General features: G+C 38.2%; 1 protein-coding gene across 2 annotated transcripts in view; it reads right to left on the bottom strand.

Annotated features, from left to right (window-relative positions):
- Window positions 1–13,586, bottom strand: part of LOC113968237 (probable acyl-CoA dehydrogenase 6) — a 79,787-nt gene that overhangs the window by 20,546 nt on the left and 45,655 nt on the right. For both annotated transcript variants that reach the window (XR_003534445.1, XM_027684620.1), the window contains exons 3-4: window positions 9,681–9,810; window positions 5,038–5,144 (exon numbers count right to left, since the gene is read on the bottom strand). Coding sequence is in view for 1 of the 2 variants with exons in the window: in XM_027684620.1 (XP_027540421.1) it covers window positions 5,038–5,144; window positions 9,681–9,810 (237 nt within the window). In the remaining variant the exon portion in view is untranslated. The remainder of the gene's footprint in view (window positions 1–5,037; window positions 5,145–9,680; window positions 9,811–13,586) is intronic.

The following is a 13,586-nucleotide window of genomic DNA, read 5'->3' as shown; positions in this document are numbered from 1 at the left end:
CAAAAAATTATTTTCTTCCGTGTGTTTGCACAGCCCTGGCTGCAACAGACAGCCAGACTGAATCACTGAAAATTCTGCTGAAGTGTAAATAATAACTAAAGGGCTGGCTTTTTTCCCCTGCAATTGAACTTCTTCAACTAGAACCCCATCTGAGGAAGACTGTCCAACATATATCCAGCTATAAATTGGTGATGTATAAGAGAACCCCCACACACCCCTAATAGCATCTATAAATCTAACGAGACTATAAAGTCTGTAAGAGCCCACCTACTGAGGGGGACTGTAGATTTGGAGGGTGGGAGTCAGACAACAAAGTGGAAGCACATTTAAGTTATCTGGTTATACTTTTGTACACACTCACCTCAATCTGCACATGAATGTTCTTCCAAAGGCTCTAACACAAACCAAAAGCAAAACCAAGTATCTGATCTTCATTTACAAGACAAACTAGGACTGAGGTAAGCATGGCTGAAAAACAGTCTTGTTAATGAAGGAACAGGGGGAAAATGATGGGAAAAAACTGTATAAGGTATAAAAGAGTATGGGATACAGCTACAGCTAAAGGAACGTACAAGCAGATAATGATGAACAGCAAAGAGATAGTACTAATGTGGATAAAAACAGCAGCCATAGAGCTATTCAGTCTGTGAAAGGACTATGCCAAATCTGTCCAAGGGACTTGATACGAAATCTGTATAATAATGAAGCCCAAGAAAGTGAAGGAATCTAAAGTACTGACGCTCATAATACATGGACACAGACACTGGACAATCATATACATGGAGACTAAATAACAAGCGAAGGACAAAAAGAGCTGGAAAAAAATACGACCTTACTGAAATAGTGTTACAGGGATGGCAGCATACACAGAGATTTACATCACACACGTCTTTGTTGTGGAACAGCTACTGAAGAGATTAGATAGAAGTTCCATGGAAGGTCTCCAGAGGAATAATGAGCACTGTGATGTTACCACAAATGTAAATAGTTCTTGCAAGCATGGCGTCACAGGCTGCTAGCCACCCAAATACAGATTAAAGAACAAATGACTTACTAATGAGAATGTTCAAGTACTCCCAGATTCAATGGTTGACATTTTACTTCAAACACTTGAGAAACAGCTATTAAAAATGAATATATGAAGAGTTGATTCTTTCTAATTAGAAGAAAGATGATCAAGTCAATGTGTTTTATGTTTAAAATACAGCAGGCTTTGAAAACCTACTTAACAACTTACTAAAGTCAAGTGGACTCAGTCTCAGGGATATGGCTATGAAGATAATTTGGAATGTTTGACCAACTATTCTCCCTGATAGAGCATAGCCCTGGGAAAAGCCTACTTCAGTGAGTAATTCATTTTTGCAAGCCCACACCAATGACCCTGTAGATTTTCTAACTCAACAACTTACAGAGCATGCTGTGAGGACGCCTTCTACGAAAGAGCACAAGGCATCACTGAAAGGCATATGATACAGTTAGTGCCATATAAGCAACCAGGGCTGGTCACTTCACTATTCAAATCACATATACTTGAGCCTCAATTTTCTTTTCCGCTGTTCTCTTGAGTCCAGCCATGCTCTAAATAGATTTGACTAAAGGCAAGGTTGGCTCCAACTTTTAAGGTCAATATTACAATCAAAGAAAAGCAACACATATTCTCAAAGTAAAATACAAAGAACACATATCTGGAATTTGCATCATTAGCAAAGGAAAAAAAAACCCAAACTTTAAAGAAATACCTTCAAGTCTAACTGAATGAATAATCACTTCAATAAAACAGGAGATGACCTGCAGGAAAGGAACAATTAATCATCAAAGTAAGCTACAGTTTGGAGGTCAGAAATAAGAACTGTCACAAGTCAAACGAAGTTAAATCTTTTAGATGAAGACTAACAAACTCAAAGAAGATTGAGGTGGCAAACAAAACTTTTTTAGCCACAGAAATAAAAAGTGAATGGCAAAAAAATGAGGCATATAGAGGACACCGCAAAAGTAAATATTCCACAGGAGATTACAGAGAGATTCACAATATAGATGACAAAGTAAAACAGCTACAGGAAGGACTACAGAAATTGAAATTAGTGTAAAGAGAGGTTGCTGGTTTTGGCAATCTGCGCAGCCTCAGAATACATTTGTAAAGAAAAGAGAATTCATCTTGCTTCAACCCAACTTGATTTATTATAAAAAAGGATTTTCTAGAGAAAAGCAGAACATGAAAAATCCTGTTGGACCACTCAAGCTAAAATTGACACTTCTAGGTAACTATGAATTAAAATTTGAAAAGATAAGAATTAGGAAAAAAGTGGAAATGTGCATAAGGAACTAGTCAAAAGGGGAAATTGCATCAGGTTACATTAAAAGAGGAAGTGCTGATGTGCAGGGAGGGTACTGGTTGAGGTCCTCATTGAATATGAGCCTTTGGACAAAACTTATTGAATATTTCCATTAATGATCTTTAAAAGGATAGGAATACACTAATGAAATTTGCAGGTGACACAAACCTGGGAGACATCATCAACACAGACAACTGAGATACTGCCTAGCAAGAAAGGAAAGATCTTTTTTTCAAATTCAACATGGTAAGTACAAGTACCTCAACCCAGAAAAACAGAAGGACCGGATTCCACCAAGGCAAAATGGGGCAAGATAACTATGTTAAAGAGGTAGATGTGAACAGCCTTCTTACGTACAGTTACCTGGAAGATAGAACTTGAAGAAAGAGGAAGTGTCTTCCATGCTGTGTTCTTACATATCCCCCCAAAACATTCTACAAACTGTGGAATAGTAGTGAGATAGAACGAGACAAAATCATTAAAACTAACACAAATGTGTATGATTTGTGGTACCAAGAATCCAATCATTGAAACTAACACAAATGTGTGTAATTTGTTGTACCAAGAATCCTGAAATTAAAGACATATTCCATACCAACCGTACTGTACCGTTCTTCTTCTCAAGCCAAATCTGTACCAGATTTGTTGCATATAGTCATTGTACTATATATATTGTATTATGTACAATATACAACAACTAAATTTGAAAGCAGACAAGTGTTTCTTCAAATTGACATGAATTTTGTATTAGACTAATGGTCACAGTACTTTTTGTTCTGATGAATTTTGAATAAATTAGTTTAAGGCACATTTCAGTTCTCATGTAGGCAAACACTTTCTTTTTCTTCCATGTTCATATCACCTTTAGTAATCTTGGAACTGGCAGCAGAAAATGCTAGAGATACCTTCCTCTGTGTCATTATTTAGTATAAAATATACCAGCTCACAGGGTGGAAGCATGTCCCCAACTCGCTATGTCCCTCCACTTATCTGAGGGAGAGAAACATCCTAAGAGCATGAGAAACCAAAGCAAGTACCACGAGCAGCTTCACACAGCTCGGTCTGCTTTAGAGCTGGACCACCTGAAGATGGTATATTCTCTACCTTGTGCTTCTCAGAACACAAGCTAGTGCTGCTCATTACTAAGTTGTCCATTAAATTGTTCTTTGGAAGCACTGTAAGTTGTTTCTGAATTTATACCAGGAATCAGATCTTCCATGACAGGTTAGAAAGCATTGTCATTTCACCCTGCAGTCTGCCTTTAAGCTGCAGCATAGGTTCATCAGATAATCCTAGCTGATTCCAAATTTGTTTGTAATTGCATTAATCCAAGTATATCATACCAATTAAACTAGATGATAAACAACAAGAATATTTATGTTACTTATTATCTGGAACACTGCATCAAACAAATCATATTCATATTTAGAAATTTCTGATAATCACCTAATTAAACTAGAGAGGCATTCATTAAAATAAATGATGTTGTATTTCCTACATTAGCAAAATTCAAATTTCTGATTGTTTTAATGAAAAACAAGTCTATAAAAATTATGGAATTTTTCTTATGAACAAATTCAATTAACTAGAAAGGAAAACAGCAATGGATCATTTAGTTCCATTATTTCATTATCCCCATTAACTCTCTTGAAATCTACCTGCACCGCTGCTCAAGCACTGGAAAATTATCTATTTGTCTTGCAACAACAACATGAGTTGGGTCAAGGAGATAGACATAGGACTCCTCTGATCAAGAAACTTCTGTCAAACTCAGCAAGTTTGTCTACAGGAAGACGTTGTCTCAGGAATTTTTAAGAGCACAATATGTTCAAATTAGCCATGCTCTGTTCAATAAGTAAGCCTCTAAAATTGGTTTCTTATCAATCCCTTTTCCTTGAAGCCCATGATTCACTGTCAGAGGAGACATCTTTCATGTCTCTACAATATGTTTTAATTTAATTCTTCAAATTTTCTACTGCTTCAGGCACTTCAGAATAATAGTTTCATTTGTCCATATTTTTAAACACATTCTTGCACTAAAACAAGAAAAAAAGATGCATGCAAAGTAACTAAATCACAAAGCTAACAGATTTGACATGCCAAATTCTTCATTAGCTCTAAATAAAATAATCACCAATTCAGAGATATTTTTGCTTCTCAGGAATAACAGAAGGGGCTGAGGTGAATTAAGGATGAGCAAGAGGAACCCATTGTGAAAGTGATGCCATCACTTTCAGAACAGAGTGGCTCCGCAGTTTGCCCACATTTAATGGAGAGGTCCGTTTTAAGGCAGTCCAAGTTTTAGTACAGTTGAACAGCTCATGTTACCTGTCATGTACATGTGCAAATTTGCATGCCTGACAGTGGCTGGAGTGCTCTGGCCAGGGGTGAGCCCGGACAGAACAGGGGAGGCAGCAGCAGGACAACACTAGGAGAAAACTGGGGCCAGCACAACAGCTGCATTTAGCCTGGACAAGGTTATAGCTATTGATTCACCTGACAAATACATTAAATTTAATTGATTTTGGATGCATCAGAAGCATTTGTTACTGCTCCTGGAATGTTACTTTTTGCCCTCACCACACTAGACTTTCTTTCCTTTGTGTTTCTTATAAATGATAGTGGCAAACGGAAGGATCACGGAAACCAGATTTTTTCTATTAAAATAACTGTCTAAAGTTGTCAGTTTGCTAGGTTAACTTACTTGCAACATCAGATCCAGCTCCAGGTTCACTGATCCCCAAGCAAGCTACAAAATCACCAGCTATAGTTGGTGCAAGGAACTGTTTTTTCAACTCATCAGAACCAAACCTGCAATAATATAATGAAAAAGATAGGATCTTAAAAGCTTTTGAAGGTAAATTTTATTTAGAAGTTAGTTACAAATTTTGCTCTACCCATACAATAATCAATTTTCCTATGACTAGGTAAAAGCTGTCCCAGAGCTAAAAGAGAGAATAGATACCCTCTAAAGGGTGATTCTGTGACTCTATGATTCAGAGTCTTCACCAGAAGTGCAGTCACAATCATTTCAAACAAGTTTTAATGAGTATTCAAGCACCTTACTCCCACAGAAATGTGGGGTCTAGATGCCCAAAATTTATTTTGATGACTGTTGCTTTGAAAGCTACCAGAACAAAATAAACATAACCCCTGGGGTCTCCCCTCAGTGCTCCTGCACCAGTCTACAGTCAGCCAGGATGGAGGACCTGCTCTCTGTACATCTTTTCACTTTTGCACACGCCAGCTCTTTGCCAGGATTTAGTGGTGACTGAAAAGTTATGACGTCTGATGGACGTGTGATATTCTGCAAATATCAGTATTAAATTCTGTATTTCACATCTGCATTTAAATCACACAGTGAAATCCATTAGTCCTTCTTCTCCTTGTCCTTTTAGTCTCCACAAAAATAAAAAAGGAAACAGCAAAGTGTTGGTAGTATTTTACCACAAAAAATTCAGTTGGCTGTGTTTTAATCCCGTTAAGGGACACACGCTATTTTCCCTTGCTTGCATCCATTCAAAATTTAGCGGCTTGCATCCATTCAAAATATTTCATGGTTGATTCTGTCCTAATTAACATTCACTGATTTTGTCTTGCAGTTTGAATTGTGAGTTTGTGGTCTAGTTCTCAAACCTCTCTCGTGCGACTGAAAAATTCCTCAGGTCATGTAATGAGTTTTCTGTGTGCAGAAATCCATAAAAGTCAAGTTCTTCCTCAGCCTCCTCTTTGGTATGAGGCTTCTCAGGTCATCATTGCCACTCATCTCCTTGGGCTCCCTGGCTGCCTAAGCAAGCTGCAGTTACCTGGGCTCTCCTTCTAAAATATTGTCCCAGTACTTCACAGAAGTGATGCCATTCTAGCTAAGACTAAGCTGTCCCTTCCACTCCAACCCTGATACAAAGGACATGGGATAGCCAGGGAACAGTTTGGGAGCTGGCAGACACTTTCACTTAGTTTACATAGGGAGCTCAATTCCTAGTCCTGTCTCTGCTGATAATCACTGCAGGAATCCCAAATAAATACAAGAAGCAAGTCTGGAGTGCTTACTCCTTCCTCCAGCATACTGGAACAAAGTCCTCATGTCTGTTATGTAGTATACTTTTTTTTTTTTATTTTCCTTGGGACATGATCAAGTATGGCCAGCTGAACATTCATTAGACAAAAAAAAAAAAAATCCCAACCAACAACATGGAAAATCAAATTATGAAAGTAGCTAGTGGGGATTTTTGGCAATGCTTTCTGACACTTGAAACTTTGCCAACCTTTAGTATTTCAACTGAGGATTTTCACAACTTTTCTCAGAATAATGTTTTTGGTTTGATGTCTTTGTTTGTATCAAGTTCCAGAAAACAGTTCAGTTCTTTCCAAAAATGAGGTTACAGAAGAAGTTGTTTTGCAATTAAAGAAGTCTGGCAACACTATTTTCATACAATCATGGGTCTCTTTGCCTTGCAGGAAGCAATGCAGCTCAGCAAGAAGCTAGCTGTTGTGTTAGAAATATGTAATTTCTGTAAAATTCTATCCATCTTATATGCATCCCAGAAAAATCTCAGTTTTGCACAAATGCATTACCCACTTCTTCCTACTTTAACAGCTCCAGAATTAGAAAACTATTTGCAATGAGATCATGCTCTGGCTCAGCACAGACATGACCATGTCTGCTTTCTGGGCTGGGGCCATATCCCAGAGCATAGTTTCCCATGTGATTAACTGTGCAGCCTTAGCACCACTCTAAAATATATTTCTATGCATGTGTGTATTCATACACACACGAGTCTACAGTCAGTAAATCTTGCTGATGCTAAGTAACCCAGAAGTCCCAAGTGTGAGATTCTGACACACTGCATTGCACAAAAGTGATCCATCCTTTCTTGCTCCACACTTTATAAGTAACATTGGTGTGATGTCATGAAAACAAAGACAAAAATGCCAGTGGTATACAATCTTGTAAATAGAGGGTAAAAGGAAAATAAAACCACGGTAAAATACAGAGGTAAGAACACTTCCATGATCCACACAGTTATCTTTGTATGTTTGGATTGTCAGCTGCTGCTTTTCTCCTTTACAGCAAACAAGAAATCAGATAGTAAAACTAACTTTTTGGATATTAATTCCCAGGTATGCAGCTGTCTAGGGTGGAGAAAGAATCAGTGACAGGTAAGCTGATGAAATAGAAAAGCACTCTCTTCCCACTAAATAGTCAGTATTATCCTTACTGTTTTCCTATAAATGATAGGAAAAAAAAAAAGGCACTGCCTACTGCTGAGATAAAGCAGCTCTACATTGATCTGATATCACTCTGGATTTGACACCCTACAGGTTTGTTTATAAGGTCTGACAAAAGTGTATCCTTCACTTTCTCAGCTAAGAGTTGCTTTCTTCACTCTACTTGTAAGCAAGCAACTGAAGTATTAGATCTGAATGCATTTGGAAGACCTTACAGAAAGCTATGTTCTGAACCAGGTCCATCAAAGGTTTAATCACTGCTGACAAAGCTTTTTGCATTTAGTTCTCAAATTTAGAAAGTCCTACTTCTTCACTTAGAGGATTCTGGGAATTAGAGGAATCACATTCACTGAATTAGTTTGTAGGTACACTCAATACATGCTGGGTCAATGGTGAATAAAGTCCAAAGTTAGGTAAGCCAACAAAGTGCTCCAGAGGTTTTTTAGGGGATGATGGTTGATTCCCATATTACTTTTTGATTTGTACATCACTGATGTATCATGTGTAGAAATGCAGTTAAGATGCAAAATGTGAATTATCTCTTTGAGCTTGTTTAGAATTGCCACAGTACACAGATATCTTTATAGAAACTATCCCTAGGCAAAATTTCCTGTAGCAACCAGCTTTCTCTTTTCATTACTAAGTTTCACTTTTACATGTGAAGAGTGGGACATTTTACTGTATAAATAGACAGTGGAATTGACTTAACAGTGGGGGGAAAATTCACTAATGAAGACACAAATTCAGTTAACAGATTTCTTCAAGTTAACAATATTTTCACACTTATTTTCCAAGAACATCCACTCTAGGATTTCACTAGCACAAATGTGCATAGCTTCACTGCTTTACTACCGAAGACCACAAAAACTGCAGTGGAACAAAATCACATCTTCTTTTACCCACAGATTTTCTTTAAATCCCTGGAAATAAAAAGCTGCCCTGAGGGCAAGGTACTATTCTCCGAAGTCTTTTAAAATACTATTTTTATTATTGGTTGGACTGTAACTAAGCCGCTTTTTCAACAGACATACTGAACTCCATGCTTGCAGCAAGCTTGTGGTGTATTACACAAAGGAGGAGAAAACTTTAGGAGAAATTTGCCATAGATAAGACCTCCAACGTCACACATACCGAGCAGAAGGATAAGTAGATGTCAAGGGAACAGAGCTTACGTTCCAGATTCTACAGTGGATGTAGAGGCGTTTTCATTCGGGGGGGGGGGGGGATCAAGCTAAAAAAATCACCAACAAATAACCCAACCCTAAAATGCTCTTCAGAGCAAAATTTCCCCTCTTGTATATCTGTTTTTTGCAGAGAAATTCCCGATTTCATGATAATCATTTGAATTTCATTTCTACCCCCACCTTCCAGAATTTTAGGCATATCCATATTCCAGGGGCAAACTGTTGGACCAGCCTGTTGCCTCCCTCTAGTTTTGCAAACTGCTGTTATGATATAGAATGTTTGTGAAACTATTACATGAAGAAGTTGGTAACTGTCACTTCTATTGAGAGAGGAAAAAAAAAACAACAAAAGAGGTTCAGAAAGTACAGGAGCCTGAACAACAGCAAGTGCTAAAAAAAAGGAACACTGACATAGCAGTTAAGAAAAAGTAAAATGATTAGTTGCCTGGAATGGGCATATTTAGGAAGCATGATACATCTGCCACAACTTTAGGACATAGAATGACTCCTTGCAAAGCTGGAAAAGAGGAAGTAAACTATAAACCTGAATTAGACTGATCCTAATCATTATAACTATATGCATCCTTAGTATGACTGCGCTGGGAATATCTGCCTAAGAAAAAAGACAAACATGAACAGAGGGATTCTGGAATTAAAAATTTTCTATTGGTTGTGGCACCAAGGTTTTGTGTTTGTAAACATATCATCTACTACTAAACAAGGCTTATGTTTAAATATGTAATAATCTAACATCTAAAAAATTTTCTTCCCTAAACCAAACGGTCTGAGAGAAGTAGAGAGTGGGTTCCTTCCTCAAGCATTACTGAGGAGTGACTGCACAGTATTGTTTTTTCTACTCTTATACAGACGGGGTTTAAGGCCTAAACCCAAAACAATTTGGGTTTTAGGCTAAACTAAATTTTCTGAAAATTACCTTGTAAGAGCAGGAGTAGCCATGCCAGCTTGCACTCCAATAGCCATAGGAATACCTCCACAGCGGATATTTCCCAGCTCTTCTGCCACTGCAATATTATAGGAGAAGTCCAAGCCCATGCCACCATATTCTGAGGAAAAAACAAATCTGTGATTCTCATGTTCTAGACTGGCATAAGCAACAAGAAAAAAAATAATATTGCTACTGCAAGGACTTGCCAACTGCAATCTCACTATTAATTTTTAAGTATTTGACAATTACCAACTTTCCTTTCACAAAAGCAATATCACACTATTCTTTATAATATCTAAATTGAGAATTATACCTGCTCCAATTACCTGTGTGCACATCAGGTCACCTCTAAATATCCTAAATAGCCTCATTACTTTTACTGGAAATGGCAGGAAGAAGTGACGTGCTGCTGAAAACAACATCAGAAGGCAAAATTATTCTTTCTAACAGCAAGGTCATATGAACAAATCACTCCACGAGGCAATAAGTGCTTTTATTTCTCCATGATAATGCCTGACACTGGCTCTCACCCCGCAATGCAATCATTTTTCTCAGACGCAGCACTCAAGTCAGCACAGAGCAAGACCACAGGCAGGTCGTGTTTCTGTGCTGAGTTACTGTCATAGCTCAAAGTCCAGGATTAGACACAACTACAATACAATGAACATGTGCCTTTCATATCCTGGCCCTTGGTCTGTGCAGTCATTAAAGCATTCTTCGTTAGCAGGAGGCTGACGACCTGGGGTGCTGGCCAGGTCCCAGCACAGGCCAGTGCTCCCACACACACACACACATTCCAATCTGAAAATTCAATTAAAGAGGAAATTATTCTTCACCTCGTTTCCATGCCCACTGCTGATAAACCCACCACGTAGTGAAGCACAGAAAAGGGCTACATTGCTATGATGGATAAGGTAATTTCTACTTGCATTAAATAGCTCGTAGTCCAAAGGAAATATGGTGAGAAAGTGAAGGTTACTGCTTGACGTCATTGGTTGACTGAGAAGTTTTGATTAGATAACATTTCCTCTTTTTTTTTAAAACTCATTTGAAGACTGACTAAGAAAACGTCAAATAAATAGATACAAACCCTCACCCCTCACACACACAATACAGGGCAATCGACCCTTTCTGTTTTCGCTCGCTGACATCAAACACTGAGCTCAGCCCTCTACTGACCTGCTCTGAAGTTTTCAAAAAGCACCATTAAATAAAAGTCAAAACACCACAGTGCATATAAACACAGGGCTTTGCATGCTATCATCTGTTTTGTAAACCCACAGAAACTATCTTTGTGCATCCTTTTTCTGCTGAAAGGAAAACATAAATGGAAAAGGCTAAGCATAAGTTCAGTTTTCAAATAGCATTTCTCCTTGGGTCATTCTGAATAGCCTGGATTGTCAGCATTAAAAATTGGCTACTTTTCCAGACTTTTGTCTGAAAGGAAAGTTTTTTAGAAATATACACAAAATTAAAGTTCCTACTGAGAGCTTAAGCAGTGAAAGGAAAAAAGCAGTACTAGGGGAATTTGGATGTGTTTAAGATAATAGATAATCCAATTCTCCTGCCTTTACAAAGCCCCTATCAATAAATACATGCTCTGAGGAGCAGTAAGGAATGTATGTGCATGTAAAGGCAGGACTATTTAAAGATATCTGGCATGAGACAGTTTTTGCTAATTTTATATAAATCCATAGCAGAGTTATAACACCTAACCTCAGTTTTGGCACCACACATATGCTTTTCAATTGATTTTTATTTTTTAAATCCATCAACATTTTTATTGCCAAACTTCAGTTATTACTGATTTTATCTTTTGTTTCATCTACCAGGTAGTTATATTCCTGTCTTTCACTTAAATTTCACAAATCACAACCTTAGCTTTTTTGATTTGCATGCACAAAACTGACCCAAAGAAGGACCACTTTATCCAAGTACACAGCTTACACGCGTTCTTTGTCCATACCACAGTTCATTACATATTACCATGTAACAGCCTGCCTTGCTCTTATTTGAGATTAGTTACTAAGCAGTACATTTTGAAAACAAAATGCTGCAAAAGGCCAGCTCTCAAAGGGAGAAGGAATTTCTTCCAAAGGGAGTAAAGGAGCGGAATGAAGCTTTGGGAGCCAGAGGTGGAGGGGGAAGCCCTTCCAGGCAAAGAGATGATAAAATCTGAAGATTTTATAATCTGGGGATAGATAACACAAGAGACATCCACAGATGCAGGCAGGCAGGAAGGGCAGAAGCAAATGGTAAAAACATTAATCAGACCACACCTAAGCTTTCATTAGGTCTGTTCCAGGAGCCAAGGAGATAGAAATTCAGGGAGAAATGTGAGTGGTTGGATGGAGAATTATAAGGAATGCCTCTTTTGAACTGAAAGTACTTGATCGAGATAGAGATTCACTTATCAGTGCAGTCTGTGCCACTATATCCCCAGCAGTTTGGGTAACACGCCGTGGCTGGGCACAGTTGTGTCCCATCTCTTCAGAGAATTGGACCTCTGCTCTAAGACAGGCTGCCAGCAATGTCACACACAGTAATAGCATGCAGTGCTGGCTCCCAGTACTGAAGGAACTTTCTTCCTTCCCCAGCACATGGGTGGCAGCCTGGTTCTTGCAGCCCCGCTGCCGGGAACTCCAGCTGGCTATTTTGGGGCTGATCTGAGCACACTACCTTGCGTGTCATGGGACTCAGCTCTTAAATTGAGGAAAAAAAACCAGGCTGTTCTTATTTCCACCTGCTGCAGTGATGCTGGTGAATGTTTTACGGAATGGATGTTTAGGTTTTTTATGGAATGAGACTTACTCTTTTTGGAATAACTCTTACTTGCAAAAAGAGAATATACTGGTGTTAGGAGGGTCGTGTTTGCCAGTCTCATCAACAAATACCACCTCCTGGAAGTATCTGTAAAATGATGCAATGCTAATAGGTCAATTAAATTTTCATTCAGAAAAGTGAACATCATGCCTAACATAATTTTTGGTGAAAGATCCATAAGGAAAGGAACCAAATTAATTGCAGATTTGATTACTCAAAAGAAAAGGAATAAAAAACTATATATAAATATTCACTCTCAAAACATTTCTAGGGTAAATATTTCATCTAAATTTAAAACAAGATGAGGGACCTTTAAAGAATTGTTTGGCTACATTACTGTTTTTAATTTACAAGAAACTTAAAAGATCAAAGACAAGCTAGGCAGAAAGTCTAATGCACTAATGCTTTTATAATCCAAAACAGGTAGAAAAAGGCAACCGCTATTTTCAAAGTGTTACCTTTTTGATGACAATAGTACAACTTCCAGCTTTTAAATGGCTTAATTTGACATCATATCCATTGTTTGATTTCAGGTTAAATTACAAAACCCTAAGTGAGAACACAGGAACATGCAAATAAATAAAAATACAAATAAATAAAAAATCTGCACTACAAACTACAGGCAGGACCCACCCACACTGGAGGAGGTAAAAAGTGTGAGAAGGAAAGCGTAGCAGTGAGAACATGCTGTGGACTGACTGCAATCTCCTGTCCCCAAGCCCCTGTGCCATTTGGGGTGGGGAGGGAGGTAGATGACTCAGGAATGAAGAACTGAAGCTGAGCTTCGAGGCGAGGGTGGGGGAACATGTTGTTTTAATTTGCCTTTGTTTCTCACTACATAAATCTATTTTAATTGGCAGGAAATTACAATAATTTTCCCCCAGCAAGTCTGCTTTGGTCATGATGGTAACTGCTGACCAGTATCACTGACTTTTTCAAGACAACCAAGCCTATTTTCTCCCCTGTCCTGTTGAGGAAGGGGAGTGAGTGAAAGGCTGGCCAAGGCAAGCCACCACACCACAGTCAGTATATTAACCTATTCTTTTAAATTTGCTCTGCGCTTTTCTACTA

Source organism: Neopelma chrysocephalum, unplaced genomic scaffold (genome assembly GCF_003984885.1).
Source record: "Neopelma chrysocephalum unplaced genomic scaffold, ASM398488v2 Primary Assembly neopelma1_67, whole genome shotgun sequence".
Taxonomy (NCBI): Eukaryota; Metazoa; Chordata; class Aves; order Passeriformes; family Pipridae; genus Neopelma; species Neopelma chrysocephalum.
The sequence above is the reverse complement of the archived record's forward strand: the minus strand, read 5'-3'. Positions and strand labels throughout refer to the sequence as shown.